Source organism: Labeo rohita, chromosome 7 (genome assembly GCF_022985175.1).
Source record: "Labeo rohita strain BAU-BD-2019 chromosome 7, IGBB_LRoh.1.0, whole genome shotgun sequence".
Taxonomy (NCBI): Eukaryota; Metazoa; Chordata; class Actinopteri; order Cypriniformes; family Cyprinidae; genus Labeo; species Labeo rohita.
Window position 1 is genome coordinate 32,108,546 of NC_066875.1, and position 22,536 is coordinate 32,131,081.

The following is a 22,536-nucleotide window of genomic DNA, read 5'->3' on the forward strand; positions in this document are numbered from 1 at the left end:
GTATGATTTTCTTTCTTCTGTTGAACACAAAAGAAAATATTTTGAAGAAGAGTCTAAATACTATGGAAGTCAATGGCTACAGTCAACTGTTTGGTTACCAACATTCTTCAGAATATCTCCTTTCATGCCTCAAGAGAAGAAAGAAACTCATACAGGTTTGGAACAAGTTGGGGGTGAAGAAATGATGTGGTTTATCCACAGTTCTTCTGTTTAAACTGAATATGTTGAGGTGAATTAATGTTTCTCTAAGCAAATTAATTCACAAATTATGGTGTGTAGAGGTGTACCTCAAAACAGGACTAAACTGACTGTGATGCAGTACTGTAGAATAAGAAATGGTGTTCTAATCGTCATTCACAAGAAAAACAGACATGAGATGTGTAACGGTATGTTTATTTAATTATGTAAGGTCTACATTAGGAAAACGATAATGCTATTTTTAACATTTTTAATAGAGTAATCTCAAAATGTTTCATTTAGGAGAGAGCAAGTAAACAAATCTGAACCTGAAATAACAGGATAAAAAGACAAAAATATTGAAATATACAATAGGATCTCTTTGAATTGTACAAACAACTGCTATAAATTAATTTAAGAGCTGATAAATAAAATACTATGTTTTTAAAAAGAGAAAAAAAACATTAAATTATTTTTTCACAAAGCTGTGATGCATTGAAACAATGGCATTAAGTTACGTAATATTATACACAATACTGCTCTTGTAAGCTTTTTGATTTTCCACATTTTGACACATTGTAGCATAAATACACATTTATTTCTTCTTAAGATTATATGTAATATGTAATACTTTGTTGCAAATATATTTTTAGCATGCATGGCAGCGTTCTCCCGGTTACCTCATGCATGTTACCTTATCAACAGTTATGCATGCAGTTAGTTGCTCATCTCTTCATGTGTAGCGTTGATTCATCCTGACTTAACAGTTTACAGACAAGGATGCCTGTTCATTTTTGAGTAAATAGAGTGGAAAGTAAGAGTCTCACTTCAGTGAGCTGAAAAACATTTTTTTGCTTATGACAAGATATAGGGTTGTCAGATGTATGCGAAAGTTAAGACAAGTAGTAGAAGCATTAGAAAAAGGTATGAAGAGAAAAAGAAACCCGAGAAACCAGTTGAAAATTATGATTATCTCTACATTCCAGAGTTGTTCATTTGAAGGATCTATTAGCACCTGTAATCTTTTACTGGCAGTGGTGTGACACTTAATGTTTGTACATACTCATAAACTGTGGATGCTTTTATTAAATACCTGATTCTTTCTGTTGATAGAATAAATGGTGATGTGTTAAGAGCATGCAAAAAAGCTAGAATTATGGATAAATGATGCTTGTTTTCTTTCATAGCTGCTTGGTTTCATTGAAGTACTTGGCAAAAGTCTTAGAAAACAGATCTAGAGGAAAAGACAGAAAAGGAGAGAGTGCGTAAAAGTAACAGTGCATCTTGTTTGAGGTCTATGGTGAAGGAAGAGATACTTTTGCTCTCTTTCTAGTTTACGGTGTTCAGTTCATATTTATCTTTGATGCTGTTGTCATCTTCAAGGTTCCTTTCAGGCTCGGGGTGATGCAACTCAATCATTAGGAAGTAGATCAGTGCCCCAAGCACACCACCCATCATCGGCCCGACCACTGGAACCCACCACCAACTATTTCCAGCACTGAAGACACAGCATGGCACAGATGAGAATCAAGTCAGGACTGGGCAAAATTCTGAATGCACGTATTTTCAAATGTATTTTCATTTAAAATTGAACTGGGCATTTATAGAGTATGGTACATCAGAGTTTGAACTGGAATGATAGGACTGAAATACTGAAATTCAAAGAAGATAGATAGAATTGGGAGAATTAATATCTAATGTTTATTAATAGGACAAAATATTAATGAGATTTCGTTTAATTTATTTCTAACTGGCTTATTTTTACTACCTCAATTCAGAACTGAATTAGAAGGTATTTTCAATCTAATTTAGGACACACTGGTTAAAGTAGGCTGGACACTCATGATTGTTACACAAATGCACGATTAGGATTGTGCCTGTGCATCCTGAGTTGAAGTGTTGTTCAGCTGTCAGACTGGTGGACGGTGTCAACAGTGTTGGTGTCTAGCTGTGTAGACACTAATGCATTCATTGTAATCTGCGCTTAGTGTGTCACTCCAGTGCTCCCCGTCTGTAGCACTCTTTCCCTCCCTCAATCCCTTGATCCTTTTATAGGCTACTGAGAATACAAGTGCTCTCTGTCCTTGAACATTCTCTACAAACAGGTTGGCATAGGTAACTGTAAACAAATGCACAGCCACTGCATAAAGACACTGTGCTGAACTGAACTTAAAGGAGAAGTTCACTTCCAGTTCAAAGATTTACAGATCATTTATTCACCCCCTTGTTGTCCAAGATGTTCTTGTCTTTCTTTTTTCAGTCGATAAAAAATGATCATTTTGTAATATGGTTTTGATGTACATTTTCCATGGTAATGATTTTAAAATGGCCTGATTTTAAATCATGGTCTGATTTTAAAATGGGTTTCAAAGGATGAATTTTGAGATTTTAAGTTTTCAATTGATATATAATTTCTTATGATTTCTAAAGCGTGATAGGGAAAAAGGCAACGAAGAAAGTCTTTTTGTGACAAAGGACAGAACTACTGTTAGGATGTAGAATTTTGAGGTGCACTCTTGTTATAAATTAATCTACTAATTTTCCTACATAATTTGTAACACAAAACAGTGGTAAAATATCTATTTAGGAGTCTTAGACCTTTCCAACGATATATAGTTTGTCATGATTAGATTAGGATTTATTTGTAATATGGTGAAGTAAATTTAGGCTTCCCGATGACAGGACAGGTGGCAGTTAAGGGGTTAAATGCAGCTTCAAATGGCTCTAAATGATCCAAGCCGAGAAACAAGGGCAAGTAATTTTTGAAACAAATTGATAATTGATATACTTTTTAACCTCAAATGCTCATCTTGTCTAAGTCTGCGTGAACTAAACGGAACGAAAAACTCCCATCTTGTTTTCTTCCCCAACTTCAAATCGTCCTACATCGCTGCAGAAGTACCGACCCAGTGTTTACAAAGTGAACATGCAAAGAAGATCAAATGGCCTTTACAAAAAAAAAAAAAAAAAAAAAAATAATGATTTTCGACATACCCTAAGTGTATTGACCCGGATTACACAGACAACACATGCACATTTCGCAGAGACGAGACAAGACAAGCATTTGAGGATAAAAAGTGTATAAAATGTCAATTTGTTTTGAGCGCAAATGGAGAAAAACTAACTTGGAAGTTTTTAGAATTGCATGGAAAAACTGTATGTCCAGATACAGACAGGCTTTAAAAGCTGCTAGGGCTGAGCATTTCCGCGAACTCGTAGAAAATAACCAAAACAATCCAAGGTTTTTATTTAGCACAGTGGCTAGATTAACAAATAACCAGACACCACCTGAGCTAAATATTCCTTTACAGTTTAATAGCAATGACTTTATGAATTTCTTCACTGATAAAATAGATAACATCAGAAATACAATAACCAATGTAGATTATACTGCATCTAATATGTCAACTTCTTTCGTCGCACCCAAAGAAAAACTGCAGTACTTTACCGCTATAGGACAGGAAGAGTTAAATAAACTCATCACTGTGTCTAAACCAACAACATGCCTATTAGATCCCGTACCCACTAAATTACTAAAAGAATTGTTACCTGTGGCAGAAGAACCGCTTCTCAATATTATCAACTCATCGTTATCTTTAGGTCACGTCCCTAAACCATTCAAGCTGGCGGTTATTAAGCCTCTTATTAAGAAACCACAGCTAGACCCTAGTGAACTGGCAAATTATAGACCCATTTCTAATCTTCCATTTATGTCTAAAATTTTAGAGAAAGTTATATGTGCTCAACTGTGCTCATTCTTGCAAAAAAATAATATCTATGAAGAATTTCAGTCAGGCTTCAGGCCCCATCACAGCACAGAAACTGCACTTGTTAAAATCACTAATGACTTGCTTCTTGCGTCAGACCAAGGCTGCATCTCACTGCTAGTTTTACTTGATCTTAGTGCTGCGTTTGACACTATAGATCATGACATACTAATAGATCGACTACAAAATTATGCAGGTATCCAAGGGCAGGCTTTAAAATGGTTTAGATCCTACCTGTCTGATCGCTACCACTTTGTTTATTTAAATGGGGAGTCATCTCAGTTATCACCAGTAAAGTATGGAGTGCCACAAGGATCTGTTCTAGGTCCTCTACTATTTTCAATATACATGCTGCCCCTTGGTAATATTATTAGAAAACACGGGATTAGTTTCCATTGTTATGCTGATGATACTCAACTATATATCTCAACAAGACCAGATGAAACTTCTGAATTATCAAAGTTAACAGAGTGCGTTAAAAATGTAAAAGATTGGATGACCAACAATTTTCTGCTATTAAATTCAGATAAGACAGAGATATTACTTATTGGACCTAAAAACAATACACAGAATCTTTTGACTTACAATTTACAACTAGACGGATGTACTGTTACTGTTACTTCCACTACAGTCAAAAGCCTGGGTGTTATATTAGACAGCAACTTGTCTTTTGAAAATCATATTTCTCATGTTACAAAAACAGCATTCTTCCATCTTAGAAACATTGCCAAGCTGCGAAACATGTTACCTGTTTCTGATGCAGAAAAGCTAGTTCACGCATTCATGACCTCTAGACTGGACTATTGTAATGCACTATTAGGTGGTTGTCCTGCATCTTCAATAAACAAGCTACAGATAGTCCAAAATGCAGCTGCTAGAGTCCTTACCAGGTCAAGAAAATATGATCATATTACCCCAATTTTAAAGTCTCTGCACTGGCTGCCTATTAGGTTCCGCATCAGCTACAAAATCGCACTTCTTACCTATAAGGCACTGAACGGTTTAGCTCCTGCGTACCTAACTAGTCTTCTACCACGCTACAATCCATCACGCTCCCTAAGGTCACAAAACTCTGGACTGTTGGTAGTACCTAGGATAGCAAAGTCCACTAAAGGAGGTAGAGCTTTTTCACATTTGGCACCCAAACTCTGGAACAGCCTTCCTGATAACGTTCGGGGTTCAGACACACTCTCTCTATTTAAATCTAGATTAAAGACACATCTTTTTAGCCAAGCATTCAAATAATGCATCTCATAAACTTTTTCTGCAGCTATATCTGATCAAATGTTCATTTTAATCTTTTAGCTCTGGTTTAACAAACCTTCCTTTTCTTAGTTTGAACAGCAGCTACGCTAATTATGTTCCTATTTGTTCTCTGTTTTTGCCATGGGATTGACATCCCATGGTAACTAGGAATTCACAAGCTCCAGTGTGGATCCAGAACACTTAAGAAAAGATGATGCCAACCCTTCAGAGGACTTCAGATGATGCCAACCCTGATGCCAACCCTGAAAACATACAGCACTACCAAATTCTGCTACAAATTTATAGTGTTCTTTGTCTGTTTGATTACGTCATTAATTGATCTTTACCAGACATCTCTACCATATGTACATCAAGCTACTACTACATATATAGTAAAAATGTCAATTTGGTGTAAAGCTGCTTTGCAACGATATGTATCGTGAAAAGCGCTATACAAATAAATTTAAGAAATTTAAGAAAAAAAATTTGTTTCAAAAATGACAGATCATTTTGCTAGATAAGACCCTTCTTCCTTGGCTGGGATCGTTTAGAGCCATTTGAAGCTGCATTTAAACTGCATTTTGGAAATTCAAACTTTGGGGCACCATTGAAGTCCGTTATATGGAGAAATGAAAAAATTTCTTATCGACTGAAGAAAGAAAGACATGAACATCTTGGGTGACAAGGGGGTGAGTAAATTATTTCTAAATTTTTGTTCTGGAAGTGAACTTCTCCTTTAAGTAATCTTCATGTACACTCATAGGTGGAGGGTGAACCAACTCCAGGGTAAATCTAAACGCAGCCAAATCTGATCTATCTCGAGTTTAAGCACTCTTATTGTTATAATCACTGAAGCTTTCTACACTGTGAAATTAATCTCTTACTTACATTGTGCATACTGCCCATACTTATGATGAGAGAATTCAAGAGTTGCGCACACTCAACAAAACTGATGAGTTTCAGCAAGGACTCATTTGAACGCCTCTGATTGGCCATTGCATTTCTAAGCTCAACAGAATCATGTGCAAGTAGCCTTACACATGCTCTGCCTATGTGTACACTGTTTATAATGTGCTTGCGTGCTTGTTGCATTTATAACACCATTTGCCCTCAGGTGACCCCTAATCTGTTTTCAAGCTGGAAGACAAATTAAGCAGACAGATCAAGCATTTCCTCATGTAGGCCTAGTAGGCTACTGATATGTGATTAGCTCTTCCTGGATGTCATCCTGTGTCTGTAGCTGTAAAAGGCTGAATAACAAAATACACAAAAATATTTGACAGCTGAATGACCAACTGACAAATCAGAATTAAGTATCTTAGAGAGCCATGTAATATATCAGTAATGCAAAAACAGAATATGCCACATATGCATCAACTAGTCAAAAGCTACTAGGGCTGGGTTTTGACACAAATTTCACAATATGATTCAATTCTGATTCACAAGCTTGCAATTTGTTTCGATATCTATTATTTTGGATATATCAGGTACAGTACATGCCAGATTTTCTCAAGAAAAAAAATATAGATAATACTGTAAAACAGAGACAGCTGGTACTACATATTATTGAACTACTACAGTTGAAGTCAAAAGTTTACATACACCTTGCAGAATCTGCAAAATGTTAATTATTTTACTAAAATGACAGTGGTCATACAAAATGCATGTTATTTTTTACTTAGTACTAACCTGAATAAGACATTTCACATAAATAATGTTTACATATAGTCCACAATAGAAAATGATAGTTGAATTTATAAAAATTACTCCATTCAGAAGTTTACATATGATTCTTGATTCTTGTTGTTTTCACCACTCGACTCTTAATGCATCGTTTTTCCTTCTGGAGCATCAGTGAGCGTTTGAACTTTCTGTAATAGTTGAATATGAGTCCCTCAGTTGTCCTCAGTGTGAAAAGGAATCTCCAAAATCATAGTCATTGTTGGAAAGGGTTGAAATACACTAAAATGCTGAAAAACCAAAGAATTTGTGAGACCTGAAGGACCTTTCTGAAGAACAGCAGGCAGTTTAACTGTTCAGGACAAACAAGGGACTCATGAACAACTATCACTTAAAAAAAAAAAACACTCAGCTGTGGATTATTCAGGTAACAGTCACAAGACAGTATTAAGAATCAAGTGTAAGTAAACTTTTGAACAGGGTCATTTTTATAAACTCAACTATTATTTTCTCTTGTGGACTATATGTGAACGTCTTTTATGTGAAATATCTTATTCAGGTCAGTACTAAATAAAAAATAGCATGTATTTTGTTTGATCCCTCTTATTTTAGTAAAATGATTAACATATTGCAGATTCAGCAAGGCATGGGCGTCGGAAGCAAAATAAATGTGGGTGGGAAGAGTTCATTTGTCTACTCGACTAACGAGTTTTTGGACACCAAATATGCTTTTTCTGAGGTAAATGTGACGTTGACATTGTTTACAAGCTGTTATATGTACTCTTTATTTTAACATACCGTCGGATGTTTATTAATGTTTATTGCGGGCTGTAACTGGATAAGCGTAGGACATGATCAGTTTACGTGCGATTCGTGTTGCCGCTTCTCCTGAACTGAGGCTGCACAGGGATCTGTCACTCCACATTAAACAGCGCCAAAACGGCATTTATTGTTTTAATAATTGTAATAAAATTGACAGAATACGTAATCTGAGACTGTTTCATGTCAAAAGTAACAAAGGACAATACTTACTGCGATTTATATGGGAGGCGAGCTACAATGTTCCGTTCATTAACTGATTCTTGAGATTTAAAGGAGAAGTCCACTTCGAAAACAAAAATTCACACATAATATACTCACCCCCTTGTCATCCAAGAAGTTCATGTCTTTCTTTCTTCTGTCGTAAAGAAATTATGTTTTTTGAGGAAAACATTTCTGCATTTTTCTCCATTTAGAGGGTTTGCACCGACGTCACGTTCTAGTCAGTTACCCGGATGCGTGGCCATTGCGGCAAAACTCGTATGTAAACAGAAGCATTGATTGCGCGGTTGGTGCACCACTGAAGACGTTGTTCTACTAAGTTATGCTGTCTAAACCACGAAAAATGTGTGGGTGTGGAAGCTGCTAAATCATATAGAAAAGGACTTAGTAAGCAGGAAAGGTTGTTTTATTTTGACAAACTAAAGTTAAAACAGGGCTAAACACTAAGCGACAATAGTGTTTCCTTGGTTACTGCTGTACACAAAGCTGTGCTATGCAGCTTTAAAATGCGTTATACAGCTTTATAATGCATTTATACAGATGCTAGATGAAAAGAAAATGCCATGTATACTTTTCTGAAAGCAGACAGTTCCCTACAGAGACAAATTTGTAATAGTGTTTCGTTCTATTTCTTATCCTGACATAGTGAATTACTGTAGTTTCTTCGTTTTTTCGCCAAGCCCATACGTGAGGTGCGTTCGGTTCCATGTCATTGTTTACAATCAATGCCGCCGCAATGGCGACTTCTGGACTGATGACGTAACGTGAAAACACTCTATAATGGACTGATATGGTGCCCCGATTTTGAACTTCCAAAATGCAGTTTAAATGCGGCTTCAAACGATCCCAAATGAGGTTGTAAATGATCCCAGCCGAGAAAGAAGGGTCTTATCTAGCGTAACGATCTGTTAATTTAATCAAAATAATACAATTTATATACTTTTTAATGCCAAACGCTCGTCTTGACTTACTCTGTGGACCGTTTTTGTTCCGGTTCATGACAGTTAGGGTATGTCGAAAAACTCCCATCTCATGTTCTCCCTCAACTTCGAAATCATTCTATATCGCTGTTTTACCTTTGTTGTTAGGGGCGTTTGATCTTCTTTGCATGTTCACTTTGCATAGACTGGGTCGGTACTTACGCAGCGATGTAGGATGATTTTGAAATGATTTTAAAAAGTTTTGAGAATTTTGAAATGATTTTTGAAGTTGAGGAAGAAAATACAATTGGAGTTTTCGACATACCCTAACTGTCTTGAGTCTGAATACACAAGACGAGTGTTTGAGATTAAGCATTTAAATTGTATTTTTTTAATTAAAAATAACCGATCGTTTCGCTAGATAAGACCCTTCTTCCTTGGCTGGGATCGTTTACAACTGCATTTGGGATCGTTTGCAGCCGCATTTAAACTGCCTTTTTAAAATCGAGGCACCATACCAGTCCATTAAATGGAGAAAAATGCAGAAATGTTTTCCTCAAAAAAAAAAACATAATTAATTTACTACTGAAGAGAGAAAGACATGAACATCTTGGATGACAAGTGGGTGAGTACATTTTATGTGAATCTTTGTTTAGGAAGTGGACTTCTCCTTTAAGAATCGAAACTGTTTCAAATAAATTAGAATCAATTAAAATCAGGAAATCAATATTTTTTTTTACCCAGCCCTAAAAGCTACAGTGTTTTGAAAGGCTTTCCCTGCTGAAATGTGTGATTGTAAACAGCAGTATTCTATTGCATAGGTTAGGCAGTTGTTTTATTCAACACTTTATCAGTCTTTATTCTATCCTTTCGGTGTAGAACTGTGCACAAAATCTGACTCTTCTTGCTGTTTAAAAGCAGCATCAAAATTTCTCTCTCTCTTTAAAAATGTCCTAGCTAATTGTGAGAACCAGTTTTTCCCTTTTAGTAGGAATAAAATGCGTCCTGTCTTTGCTTGTGCCACTCTGAATATTCATGCAAGGAGAATTCAGGCTGCCTCACATACATTTTTAAAATTGCTCTAATATGCAGGAGATACACAAGTGCATTAAAAAAATTCATTTGCCCTGTCAGAAGAATGGTGATAGGACTTTGCACTTAGAGTCTATTTGAAGTTTCAAAAGGTACGTTAGTGGATGGTGTGCCTCTGTTTCTCACATGTTGGTTGACTCTTTTACCGCACTGATACTAGCTGCACTGTTACTGTACATACCCACTGAAAAAAAAAACTTCCCTGTTACAGTGTAAGCAATAATGCATATTATACAGATAATACAGACAGCAGAAATATGAACAAACAATAAGAATAAGAATATGTTAATGCAGAGGGGGTTTTCTGTACCTGAACACCTCCAGTCCCCAACCTGCCATAGCAGTGAAGAGCCGAGGTCCCAAGTCTCTGGCAGGGTTGATGGGATAGCCACAGTTCAGCGCCATGGACACTCCAATAGCCAGGATGCTCAGACCAATAAGCAGTGGCTCCATTCCTTTAGGTGCCCCAATATTTTTCTTGTCTATAATGGCTAAAATACAGAGGACTAGAGCGCCTGTGCCAATCACCTGTAAATAGAGACTAATGATTGGCAATATATTCTCATATGAAAGCTTGTTTTACCTCAGAGGAAGAAATAAAGCTAAAAATAAAACAGAGTAAGAAATATTTCTCCACCAGAGATGTATATGCTTATGATTTATGTTTACTCTTTTTAATTCTCCTCTTTAAATACAATTCTATAAGCCAAAACATAGGCTTTAACATGAGAGTGCTGTTTAATTTCATTGTATAGTTACGAGTGAGACTATGTGATATCTAAAGTAATGAATTACTGTGTTTCACTTACCTGATCAACGAAACCATTTAACAATGAGAGATCTTCCCGTGGATATGAGGCAAAGATACCGGCTGTGGCATTTTCACCAACTACAATCAATGCTCCATTAGCAAAACTTGTAAAGGCATCTATGGACAAGAGAATCTTTTTATTATGTTGAAAACATTGAAATGTGTTGCTGCAAAGGAAAGATTATTAGTTATATTGTACATCTATTTACAGCTTTTCAACTTGGGAAAAATTTTAGAAAAGAATTCATAAGTAGTAATTTAATGACTATTCAATGTAAATGTAAAATACTTAAAAATAAAATAAAAAATATTAACATTTTAAAATATAAAAAATAAGGAAATGTAAAGATTTGCGTCATCAGTTTCTGAGCTTTTCATCACATTATTCACGAGAATGAGCTCATTCAATCCAATCATTGTGACTAGTGCTAAAACTTTGAACACTTTTAAGAAGTCTGTCTTGGGTAGCCAATAACAGGAAGCAAAAATATAGAAGTGCCCTGAAAACTTACCATAGTACAGACAGAAGACAACACAAGACCCTGCAAAGGCACCTAGAAATTGGGCTGCCACATAGACAGGAAATTTCTTTAATGGGAGTTTTCTCAAGACAACCATAGCCAAAGAAACAGCTGGGTTCACATGTCCACCTGCGATGAGATGCAACAGTTGAGAGACTGGAAACTTTTGATGACAGCAAAGTATCTATATTGGTTTTAGTGGTTCATTTTTGTATGGTGATTTTGTATTGATTGAGGTTTGCATAAAGGTTTTTTGTAGTATGGATTGTCATCTATTAGAATCAAAAGAGCAAACTGCATCATTCGTCTCACACTCACAGTTATGTGCTTTCTGTAATTGCTATATAGCTACAGTTGAAGTCAAAAGTTTACATACACATTGCAGAATCTGTAAAATGTTAATTATTTTACCAAAATAAGAGGGATCATGCAAAATGCATGTTATTTTTCATTTAGTATTGACCTGAATAAGATATTTCAATTGATTCTTAATACTGTGTTGTTACCTGAATGATCTACAGCTGTGTTGTTTTTTTTTTTTTGAAAAACAGTGGACAGTTTAACTGTTCAGGACAAACAAGAGACTCATGAACAACTATCACTAAACAAAAACAAACATAAAAACACAGCTGTGGATCATTCAGGTAACAACACAGTATTAAGAATCAAGTGTATGTAAACTTTTGAACAGAGTCATTTTTATAAATTCAACTACTATTTTCTCTTGTGGACTATATGTAATTGTTGTTTATGTGAAATATCTTATTCAGGTCAGTACTAAATAAAACATAACATGCATTTTGTATGATCCCTCTTATTTTGGTAAAACAATTAACATTTTAAGGTGTATTAAACGTTTGGCTTCAGCTGTATATACTCTCACTTTCCCTCTCTTAATCCAGAGTGTTCCTTATAAACACTGGCTACAAAAACTAGTTGAGGTAGTGAATGGGAATTGGGTCTGACATAATCTGGCTAAGTCCTCAGGCATCACCGTGTGGCTTAGGAGTACCTCAGCTTTGACATAAGAGCGCTCAGGCCTGCAGAACTGTCTCTGACCCCACTGTACACGCTGCTTCAGAATGAAAAACACTGACCTTTTCTGATCCACAAAACATTTGGTAGCTGATCAAATTTAAAATTTGCTAATTTTTCTTGATTTCAATTCTGACCCATGATAGTCATTAAGCAGGAATTCAATCTTGTTTGGGTCTTTTGAAGAATCTAAAAAGCATCATAACAATATTACACATTACAAATGCAACTGACTGGTTAAGGTAAAATATCTTTTGTCAACAGAATGATTTTTGTTCATTCACAAAATATTTTTTATAACAGTATGTATTTTTTTCAGTTACGTTTTTTTGTAGCTATTGGCATTCATGGAATGAAAAAAAAAAAACCCACTATGGAAGTCAATGGCTACCGTCAATTCTGGTTACTAAAATTATTCAAAATATCTTCTTTTGTGTTCAACATAATAAATAAGCTCATACAGGTTCAGAAAAAATTGAGGGTAAGTAAATGAAGACAGAAATTTCATTTTTTGGGTAAACAAGCCCTCTAATAATGACAGGCAAGTGCCTACACCTGACTTCCACCTGGGACATTTGCTCTAGAAAAGCTCATTAGTTCAATACTGTAGTCATCATCACAGCATGTAAGATTAACACAGTCATGTGGACTGCTAGGCTAACCAACTTATTCATGCACAAGTGCACACTTTTGACGACTATTACTGCAGAACTCTGAATATATTTAACATCACATACATATATTTATATGTGGCTGCGTCTCCCCTTGTGACACAATGAGAGGAGGTAGCTGCTGGCAGCAAATGATGAAGAACAGATCTGCAGCTCATCACCTCTGATAATTTGGTTGCATGCATCACCACAATAACAAATGCATAATTGTGTGCTCGAGGTCTAGACACCACTACTGAATGATAAACCACAGGGCCTCATGCCCCTTGACACATTTCCACTGAACAACCCGACCTGCACCACCACAAACATTGCTTTTTTTTGCATGTTTAAATTTTGATTCTAAAATTATTTCTTCGGATGTCATCTTCCACATATGCGATTTTCATTTTAAAAAATGCCAACAAGAGTAAAAGTGCAATGAATAATAATTATTATTTTAAGAAAATATATTAAATGTGATATTAAAATGCTAACACAAAAGCACAATTCATTTTTAGTATTATTATCATCATTCAATATTTCTTTATTTTTTTATGTAATTATTGTCTCTCTTTTTTTTTTCCCAGAAAGACCACACACTTTTACAGTGCTGGTAAATTGTGTGCTAACACCTTCATCCTCTGCTGATTTGTGATCGCACAGTGTGAACTAAAGTGTGTCCTCATGACTACTATGCTGACTGCTGTGACTATGAATACTTATGAAGTCGCCTGAGAAAGGGGAAAGCATCCTGTAGACATCTAGACGTCTCTTCTGTAAGAACTCAGGGTAAGTTTACACAACAAAAGTTGTACTAAAAATGTTTGTCCTATGTGTTTAAGTGTTTCATGTACAGACTACAACGTTGTCAAGATGATCCCCGTTCTGTGAAAAAGGACTAAAACCATTATATTATGCTTGCCAGACCATTTTTGTCACTTTGTAAAGAAACACTATGTGCTTGAGCACATATGCATTCGTATAGACTGACACGTAATATGTATGCGCATAATGTCACCTTTTTCACAAATTTGTTTTCAAAAATGTGCATTTTCGTGTTCCCAAAGCTATGTTTTCATGAATATAAATGGCCAAAACACATAAAAAGTCTTCCGTTTTTAGCTAAAAACAGTGTTGTGTAAATAGGCCATCAAATTCAGGAGAGGCAGTATTAGTAATATCACTGACACATGTAGGCACAACCAGTTTAAGTTGTTTGAATAGATGGTAGCATACGCATTTAATGGCAGAACAATATTAATTCACTGTATGTTGCTTTCAAGCATAGGCTTTAAGTCATACCAGAGTTAATTCGTACAACCATTAGGCTTCTCCATACTATCTGTCTTGTGTCCCTGTGTGTTATTGCAGGGCAACATCAATGATAAGCTTTTAAAGAATTCCAGGAATCATCTGCATTATTATAACACATTATAATAAAAGCTTCACCTCACCATAATCCTTGAGGAATTCTCTTAATGAAGGCCAGACATACATGTCCAATCTGGTTTATCAAACCCCACACACGCCTCCACTTGACAGTAAGCTTTACGCAAGAATTAAGAGCATGTAATTGACCTATCGTTTCCTCCTCCCCGTTCATCACTACAGTATATTTTTGAATGTCAAAGAAACCAAGCGCATCAAATACAATAAGCGCAAGGCTTCCCCTCTCTATTATGTCATTAAATAATCCTAAAATTTGTCTGTTAAGCACTGAAGCAAATCCACCTTTCACTCTCTCTCTTTAGGGTCAAAGGTCAAGATGGAATACTCAGTATGGGGTACATTTGATCTAGCTGTCTAAGGCTTAGTACTGTATGAAAGGCTCATTTTACTTCTTTGACCAGATTTAGGTTTTGATAGAATAAATGCACATAAACTGCAATAGAGGTATAAATGAGGATGTTTATGTAGCTTTGATTAGATCATAGAGATTGTAGTGTTGCATGTGGCTTGTGTGTTGACTGAACATTGCATGTTTTGTTAAGCATGATCAAAGATCACAAACAACCGTGAAAAACAGCGCTGATGGATAGCTAAATATGACCTTTGAAATGAGAAGATGCTTTGAACTCCACTGTCCCAGACTGATGCCTTTACTTTATTATATGCATTTTGGAATTATTTAAAAGTTTAAGCGTTCAAATGTAAATATTTTTTTTTAGAACAGACTATAGATAGGTAGCTAACATTCAGGTTAAATTTATGTTTATGTAGTATATGTGCATGTTACATATATGTGAGCGTACTCTAGACTTTCTATTCGTCAGTTTGAGCGGTTACCTGACACGCCTCCTGCCATGTACACAGCCAACATCACCCCTAGAGTAAAGCCAAAGTGGATTGTGAGATTTTCTCCTTGTTTTTCCCTGCTGAGAACAGTCTGGGCCACTGAACCACAACCGAAGAGCTGCAAACGGGAAATGGGCAGAGAGAAGACAATTTAGGAAGACAATTAGTAGAAAAAAGCCACCGCCGTACAGATAAGAAAAGCACTCTTGTTGTGAAGCACTTATTCAAAACTAATTAGTAGGACAGTTTGTTCAAAAGCTCTGTCCATTATGGTCAGGGCGGCACCCCAAAGCAACAAAATCTGTCATGTTGAATCAAAATCTTGTCACGTAATTAACACCAGTAGAATACACTGTAGACAAGTATAGTTCATGTTTTAATACCTAATTGAAAAATTTAAGTCAAAGAAGATTTGCAGTATTACTCAAACCTTTAATTTTTTTTTTTTTTGTAGTAAAGTGTACTTCGCTCAAAAGTGTCAAACATGACATTTAAAACAATTATGAAACACAAAACAATTCACTAAACTGCAAAATGTAGAATACAAACATGAAAATTAGTTATTAGTTGAGTAACATTTATCAATAATGTGACAACATCAGACCTTTTTTCCAAGAACAGAACCATTTCTTTTGTAGTCAACCCTAGTCTGAATGTATGTCAGTGTCATTGTGTTCACTTGTTTACACAAGAGCTATAGTAAAAATGTTATGACTGGATTTTACTTGAACACAAAAAACACTGCCAGAGAAATTGAGCGTTTGTCTAATTGGACGAAAACGTTGCAGTTACTAAGATAAAGCCCTTCACAGCATAAATCATAGCCGTATGCAATTCAATATCCATTACAACTGATCAATAAGAAGCGAAAATCAGACGACACTTCACATCACTAGAGGGTGTTGCATCTAATGCAGTGCATTTAGTCTAAATCATTGTGGTTACACATATAGCTATTATTGGCACAATAATATGTGGCCACACGTTTATAAAATATTATGCTTCTTTAAAATGAAAGAATATCAACCTATTATTATGTTGATGGACTAATTCATTGTTTTTAAAAAAATGACACAAAGGCAAAACAGTCCAGTAAACTTACAATATTCATCATCATAATTCTAAAGTTTTTAAATCTCACAAACTGTTAATTTCAGTTTACTTGGTTCTGAAGTCCTGACAGGCGAAAAACTTACTATTAATACGAAGGTCCCCAGTAATTCCGCCAGAAACTCTCTGATGATGTCCCGCCTCACGATGCATTTCTCCCTCAAATTTCTAAAGTTTTGGAGATCCATATTTTCCCCGACAGCTGAGATGTGATGTTCGAACAGACAGTTGAAGGGCTGATCTAGCTTGAGTTTAAGTGTCTTAGGCTTTAACCTTCCCCGCCCCTCCTGCTACTCAGATGTCATTAAACACACTGACATGACAGGTTGGTGGTTCCTCTTTGCTCTCACTTCATCCATCCTCTTCATGCTGAGACGAATACGAGAGTCCGATCAACTAAGTTAGTAGAAAATACCATTACGAAGCCTGTTTGTTGATCTCTTGTTTGCGAATATTTAACACTACAGAAGCGACGTTGGAACAGGACATTAAAAAATAGTAGGCAATTAAATTAACCTAATCTTTAGTTCTGTTTAAGAAGCTTAACTTATTAAAGTATTACAATTATTAACAGAAAATGTGTTGCAGTAACCTATAAAATGTAACGATTATAAATATAACGATGCCTAATAAAAAGTATCAAAAATTCCAGTCCAATTCGTTAAAAAAAATATAAACTTTAATTTAAAATGGTTGTTTTTGTGGAGCTTTGAAAAAGGGTAAACGGTGAAGAAAAAGAAATACATTATTTTCTTTTCATTTTAGTAGGTTACTTTTCAAAATACATAACATAAATTATTTTCTTTTTGATGAATTGTTACGTACCCTGAATTTGTGGCATATTTATGAAATCAACTAAAATACAAACTTACATTTGTAAGCTGGTTTTACACTAAATTCTAAAACAGATTTCTTTTAAATTGACCTCCATAAACACAATAAACAACAGACTTTCACAGTGAACAATACACAGTAAATACGCACAAAACACTATTAGTAGGGTACGTGACCGCAGTAAAGATAGTTTGCGGTTTGATATTCGGATTTCTTTTGGCTATAAATACACAACGCGCTGTCATAAACATGCAAATAATCCCGAATGTGGTTCTCCATGATTTGTGAATTCTGGTGATGATGTGCCTTTTGGCCGAAATTTTATTTTATTTTTTCGACTCTTAATTTTATAATGCTTATAGCCCCGAAAGTTGGAAACTTAGCAGACTGAAACCAGTGTCATGTGAACCAGCTTGATCTGTGAATTTTTTCACAGCAAAGCTCTTGTCCGTAACCCCCTTGGTAAGTCCGCTATAGTAAGGAATGTGAAAAATATGCGCTCTTCATGTTTAACGTATTTTGCCATTAAACACGCAGACTGCTCAAATACAAAAACATTGTTTTTAAGTCAAACTCGATTTGTGAAAACTTTCACAATCGCTATTTATTGCGTAACAGTGTTCCTAATGCTCTGCTCTCTTTTTCTTCTATCAGTACTGGTCAGCTGACCCTTCCCTGAGTCATATTATTCACTATTCTGATCTGTGAAAACTTTCACAGTTCAGTATTGGTCAGCTGACCCTTCCCTGAGTCATATTATTCACTATTCTGATCTGTGAAAACTTTCACAGTTCAGTACTGGTCAGCTGACCCTTCCCTGAGTCATATTATTCACTATTCTGATCTGTGAAAACTTTCACAGTTCAGTATTGGTCAGCTGACCCTTCCCTGAGTCATATAAATCACTATTCTGATCTGTGAAAACTTTCACAGTTCAGTACTGGTCAGCTGACCCTTCCGTGGGTCATGTAAATCACTATTTTGATCTGTGAAAACTTTCACAGGTTAGTACTGGTCAGCTGACCCTTCCCGTAGTCATATTAATCACTATTCTGATCTGTGAAAACTTTCACAATTCAGTACTGGTCAGCTGACCCTTCTGTGAGTCACTAACATCACTATTCTGATCTGTGAAAACTTTCACAGTTCAGTATTGGTCAGCTGGCCCTTTCCTGAGTCATATTAATCACTATTCTGATCTGTGAAAACTTTCACAGTTCAGTATTGGTCAGCTGACCCTTCCCTGAGTCATATTATTCACTATTCTGATCTGTGAAAACTTTCACAGTTCAGTATTGGTCAGCTGACCCTTCCCTGAGTCATATTATTCACTATTCTGATCTGTGAAAACTTTCACAGTTCAGTACTGGTCAGCTGACCCTTCCCTGAGTCATATTATTCACTATTCTGATCTGTGAAAACTTTCACAGTTCAGTACTGGTCAGCTGACCCTTCCCTGAGTCATATTAATCACTATTCTGATCTGTGAAAACTTTCACAGTTCAGTACTGGTCAGCTGACCATTTCCTGATTCATGTACATCACTATTCTGACCCAAATTGAACTGTGAATTTTTTCACAGATTAAAATAGTGATGTTACTGACTCAGGGAATGTTCAGCTGACCAGTACTGACCTGTGAAAATGTTCACAGATCAGAACAGTGATGTTAGTGACCCAGGAAAGAGTCAGCTGACCAATACTGACCTGTGAAAGTTTTCACAGATCAGAATAGTGATTTATATGACTCAAGGAAGGGTCAGCTGACCAGTACTGAACTGTGAAAGTTTTCACAGATCAGAATAGTGATGTTAGTGACTCAGGGAAGGGTCAGCTGACCAGTACTGAACTGTGAAAGTTTTCACAGATCAGAATAGTGAATAATATGACTCAGGGAAGGGTCAGCTGACCAATACTGAACTGTGAAAGTTTTCACAGATCAGAATAGTGATTAATATGACTCAGGAAAGGGCCAGCTGACCAGTACTGACCTGTGAATATTTTCACAGATCAGAATAGTGATGTTAGTGACTCAGGGAAGGGTCAGCTGACCAGTACTGAACTGTGAAAGTTTTCACAGATCAGAATAGTGAATAATATGACTCAGGGAAGGGTCAGCTGACCAGTACTAACCTGTGAAAGTTTTCACAGATCAGAACAGTGATGTTAGTGACCCAGGAAAGAGTCAGCTGACCAATACTGACCTGTGAAAGTTTTCACAGATCAGAATAGTGATTTATATGACTCAAGGAAGGGTCAGCTGGCCAGTACTGATCTGTGAAAGTTTTCACAGATCAGAATAGTGATTTATATGACTCAGGGAAGGGTCAGCTGACCAGTACTGAACTGTGAAAGTTTTCACAGATCAGAATAGTGAATAATATGACTCGGGGAAGGGTCAGCTGACCAATACTGAACTGTGAAAGTTTTCACAGATCAGAATAGTGAATAATATGACTCAGGGAAGGGTCAGCTGACCAGTACTGAACTGTGAAAGTTTTCACAGATCAGAATAGTGAATAATATGACTCAAGGAAGGGTCAGCTGGCCAGTACTGATCTGTGAAAGTTTTCACAGATCAGAATAGTGATTTATATGACTCAGGGAAGGGTCAGCTGACCAGTACTGAACTGTGAAAGTTTTCACAGATCAGAATAGTGAATAATATGACTCGGGGAAGGGTCAGCTGACCAATACTGAACTGTGAAAGTTTTCACAGATCAGAATAGTGATTAATATGACTCAGGGAAGGGTCAGCTGACCAGTACTGAACTGTGAAAGTTTTCACAGATCAGAATAGTGAATAATATGACTCAGGGAAGGGTCAGCTGACCAATACTGAACTGTGAAAGTTTTCACAGATTAGAATAGTGAATAATATGACTCAGGGAAGGGTCAGCTGACCAGTACTGAACTGTGAAAGTTTTCACAGATCAGAATAGTGAATAATATGACTCAGGGAAGGGTCAGCTGACCAATACTGAACTGTGAAAGTTTTCACAGATCAGAATAGTGAATAATATGACTCAGGGAAGGGTCAGCTGACCAGTACTGAACTGTGAAAGTTTTCACAGATCAGAATAGTGATTTATATGACTCAGGGAAGGGTCAGCTGACCAGTACTGAACTGTGAAAGTTTTCACAGATCAGAATAGTGAATAATATGACTCAGGGAAGGGTCAGCTGACCAGTACTGAACTGTGAAAGTTTTCACAGATCAGAATAGTGAATAATATGACTCAGGGAAGGGTCAGCTGACCAGTACTGATAGAAGAAAAAGAGAGCAGAGCATTAGGAACACTGTTACGCAATAAATAGCGATTGTGAAAGTTTTCACAAATCGAGTTTGACTTAAAAACAATGTTTTTGTATTTGAGCAGTCTGCGTGTTTAATGGCAAAATACGTTAAACATGAAGAGCGCATATTTTTCACATTCCTTACTATAGCGGACTTACCAAGGGGGTTACGGACAAGAGCTTTGCTGTGAAAAAATTCACAGATCAAGCTGGTTCACATGACACTGGTTTCAGTCTGCTAAGTTTCCAACTTTCGGGGCTATAAGCATTATAAAATTAAGAGTCGAAAAAATAAAATAAAATTTCGGCCAAAAGGCACATCATCACCAGAATTCACAAATCATGGAGAACCACATTCGGGATTATTTGCATGTTTATGACAGCGCGTTGTGTATTTATAGCCAAAAGAAATCCGAATATCAAACCGCAAACTATCTTTACTGCGGTGGCTAAGTGTTAGCTTAAAAAAAACTCATGCACAAGCAAAAACGAAAATTAAATACAGGTCTTAATTTATTTATTCTCTAAATACAACATATAAAATATGTTTAGCTCGCTTGCTTGTTACTCGATAGGATTTCTTATTTTTGAGTGTTATTTCCAGTTCTCATTCGGAGAAGCATGGACACATTACAACGCAACTTCATCTATATGTAATATGTGTATTTGTTCACCGGGTGGCGCTATTTGACAAAGTAAAAACCAAAGACGGTCAGAGTTTGACGGTGGCGTCCCAGGACTGTTGGTACAGACTGTGAAAAGAAGAAGCGATAGGATGGTAGCGGTATGTTTTGTTTGCATTAATCACTGTCACTTGTTCTGGGGTGTCGTCTTTGATGTGAGGCAGACACTGTCAGTGCTGTGAAATGCAGGGGGATGTGCTGATGGAGAAAAAGCACCCCAGTGGGTTCTAACAAATTATAACACCCCGTCCCCTTCATCATCTTAACAGCCCCTCAGCCCTTAGCATGTCACACATGATAACTGCTATCACGCAGCCTGCTCATTAAAAAAAGTTTAAGTTGTAGTTTCTAAGTTATAGTAGCCAATTAAAGTGTGCATGACATAAAACTTTGGACTGCAAAAAGTTAAGCACTTGCTTTTGCTTTCGCAGGTCATAATGCATAAATGGCATATTGTCAGTGACATGTTTCAAGTCCACACAGACACAGTTCACTAGTTTGTTTTTTCTAAGTGCGTATTTTCCCAAATGAATTGTTTAATATGCATCCATCCATCCATTCAAACAGACATCTTTATTTAATAGCATGACGCAATATACAACATTTAGTGACAGGACTTACCATTATTATAAATAATTAGGCCTATAATTTGACCTAAAATGTGATGCAACTACAGACAAGACATGATAGCCTATAAACGCTTCCAACTCCCAAAATTAGGCTAATCTCCTGAAAGATTTCTCCGGTTAGCCCTCCGTGGAAGTGTGAAGGCGATTATTTGTTTTATTTATCTGCGACATAATCGTAGATGTTTCTGCCGCGATCCGGTGTTTTGAAGAGCTTCCTTATCCACCAGTTACACACTGGAAGTGTGAATGTCTGTGTTGGCTAATCCTTTAAACCACAGCCTCTTTGAGAGTGTTAAAAGCCCTTTTAGATGGTCTTTAATGTTTATTGGATATTCTGAGGTAAATGCTAACTGAGTCCCGGCGCTGCAGGAGGGACGGCGAGGAAATAACCTGTGATCGCTTGATGTAGATAGTCGAATAACATTGTGACGGGAAAGATATGTTATAGGAGAATCTGTGAGAATGAAAAGGGGCAAACGGGCTTTGCCAAAGAAAACTTTAACGTTTACGTGACAGTTTGAGCACCCCAATGCAGAGAAACCTTAGCTAACCTTTATTTTTTAATATAGTAGCCTACTTTTAGATAGCAAACTGTCTGCGTAATACACGTTATTGATAGCCTAGTTTAAAAAGAATAATAGATTTAGTGGACTAGCTATATAGAGCATGGGAAATTTCTCGATGTTCATGACAAAAAAGTAGTGATTTGTTTAAAAAAGGTTAATGGAAAACATCTTAAAATATTAT

At 36.4% G+C, this 22,536-nt stretch overlaps 1 protein-coding gene across 1 annotated transcript; it reads right to left on the minus strand.

Moving 5' to 3' along the window:
- Nucleotides 1–393: 393 nt before the first annotated feature.
- On the minus strand, nt 394–16,690 carry aqp9b (aquaporin 9b). The gene is made up of 6 exons (XM_051115587.1): nt 16,434–16,690; nt 15,229–15,355; nt 11,246–11,383; nt 10,732–10,850; nt 10,233–10,450; nt 394–1,675 (listed from the first exon to the last, which is right to left on the minus strand). The coding sequence occupies exons 1-6, from the start codon at nt 16,533–16,535 to the stop codon at nt 1,507–1,509; spliced, it is 873 nt and encodes a 290-aa protein (XP_050971544.1). The 5' UTR covers nt 16,536–16,690; the 3' UTR covers nt 394–1,506.
- Between the last annotated feature and the right edge of the window lie 5,846 nt (nt 16,691–22,536).

What these genes read in the sequence shown, in the direction of transcription:
- aqp9b (XM_051115587.1), bottom strand. Translation starts at nt 16,535, where the DNA reads ATGGATCTCCAAAACTTTAGAAATTTGAGGGAGAAATGCATCGTGAGG. An exon ending in TAAATGGTTTCGTTGATCAG is followed by an intron (nt 10,451 to 10,731) that starts GTAAGTGAAACA and finishes CTCTATTTACAG; the next exon opens with GTGATTGGCACAGGCGCTCT. An exon ending in TGGGGACTGGAGGTGTTCAG is followed by an intron (nt 1,676 to 10,232) that starts GTACAGAAAACC and finishes CTGTGTCTTCAG; the next exon opens with TGCTGGAAATAGTTGGTGGT.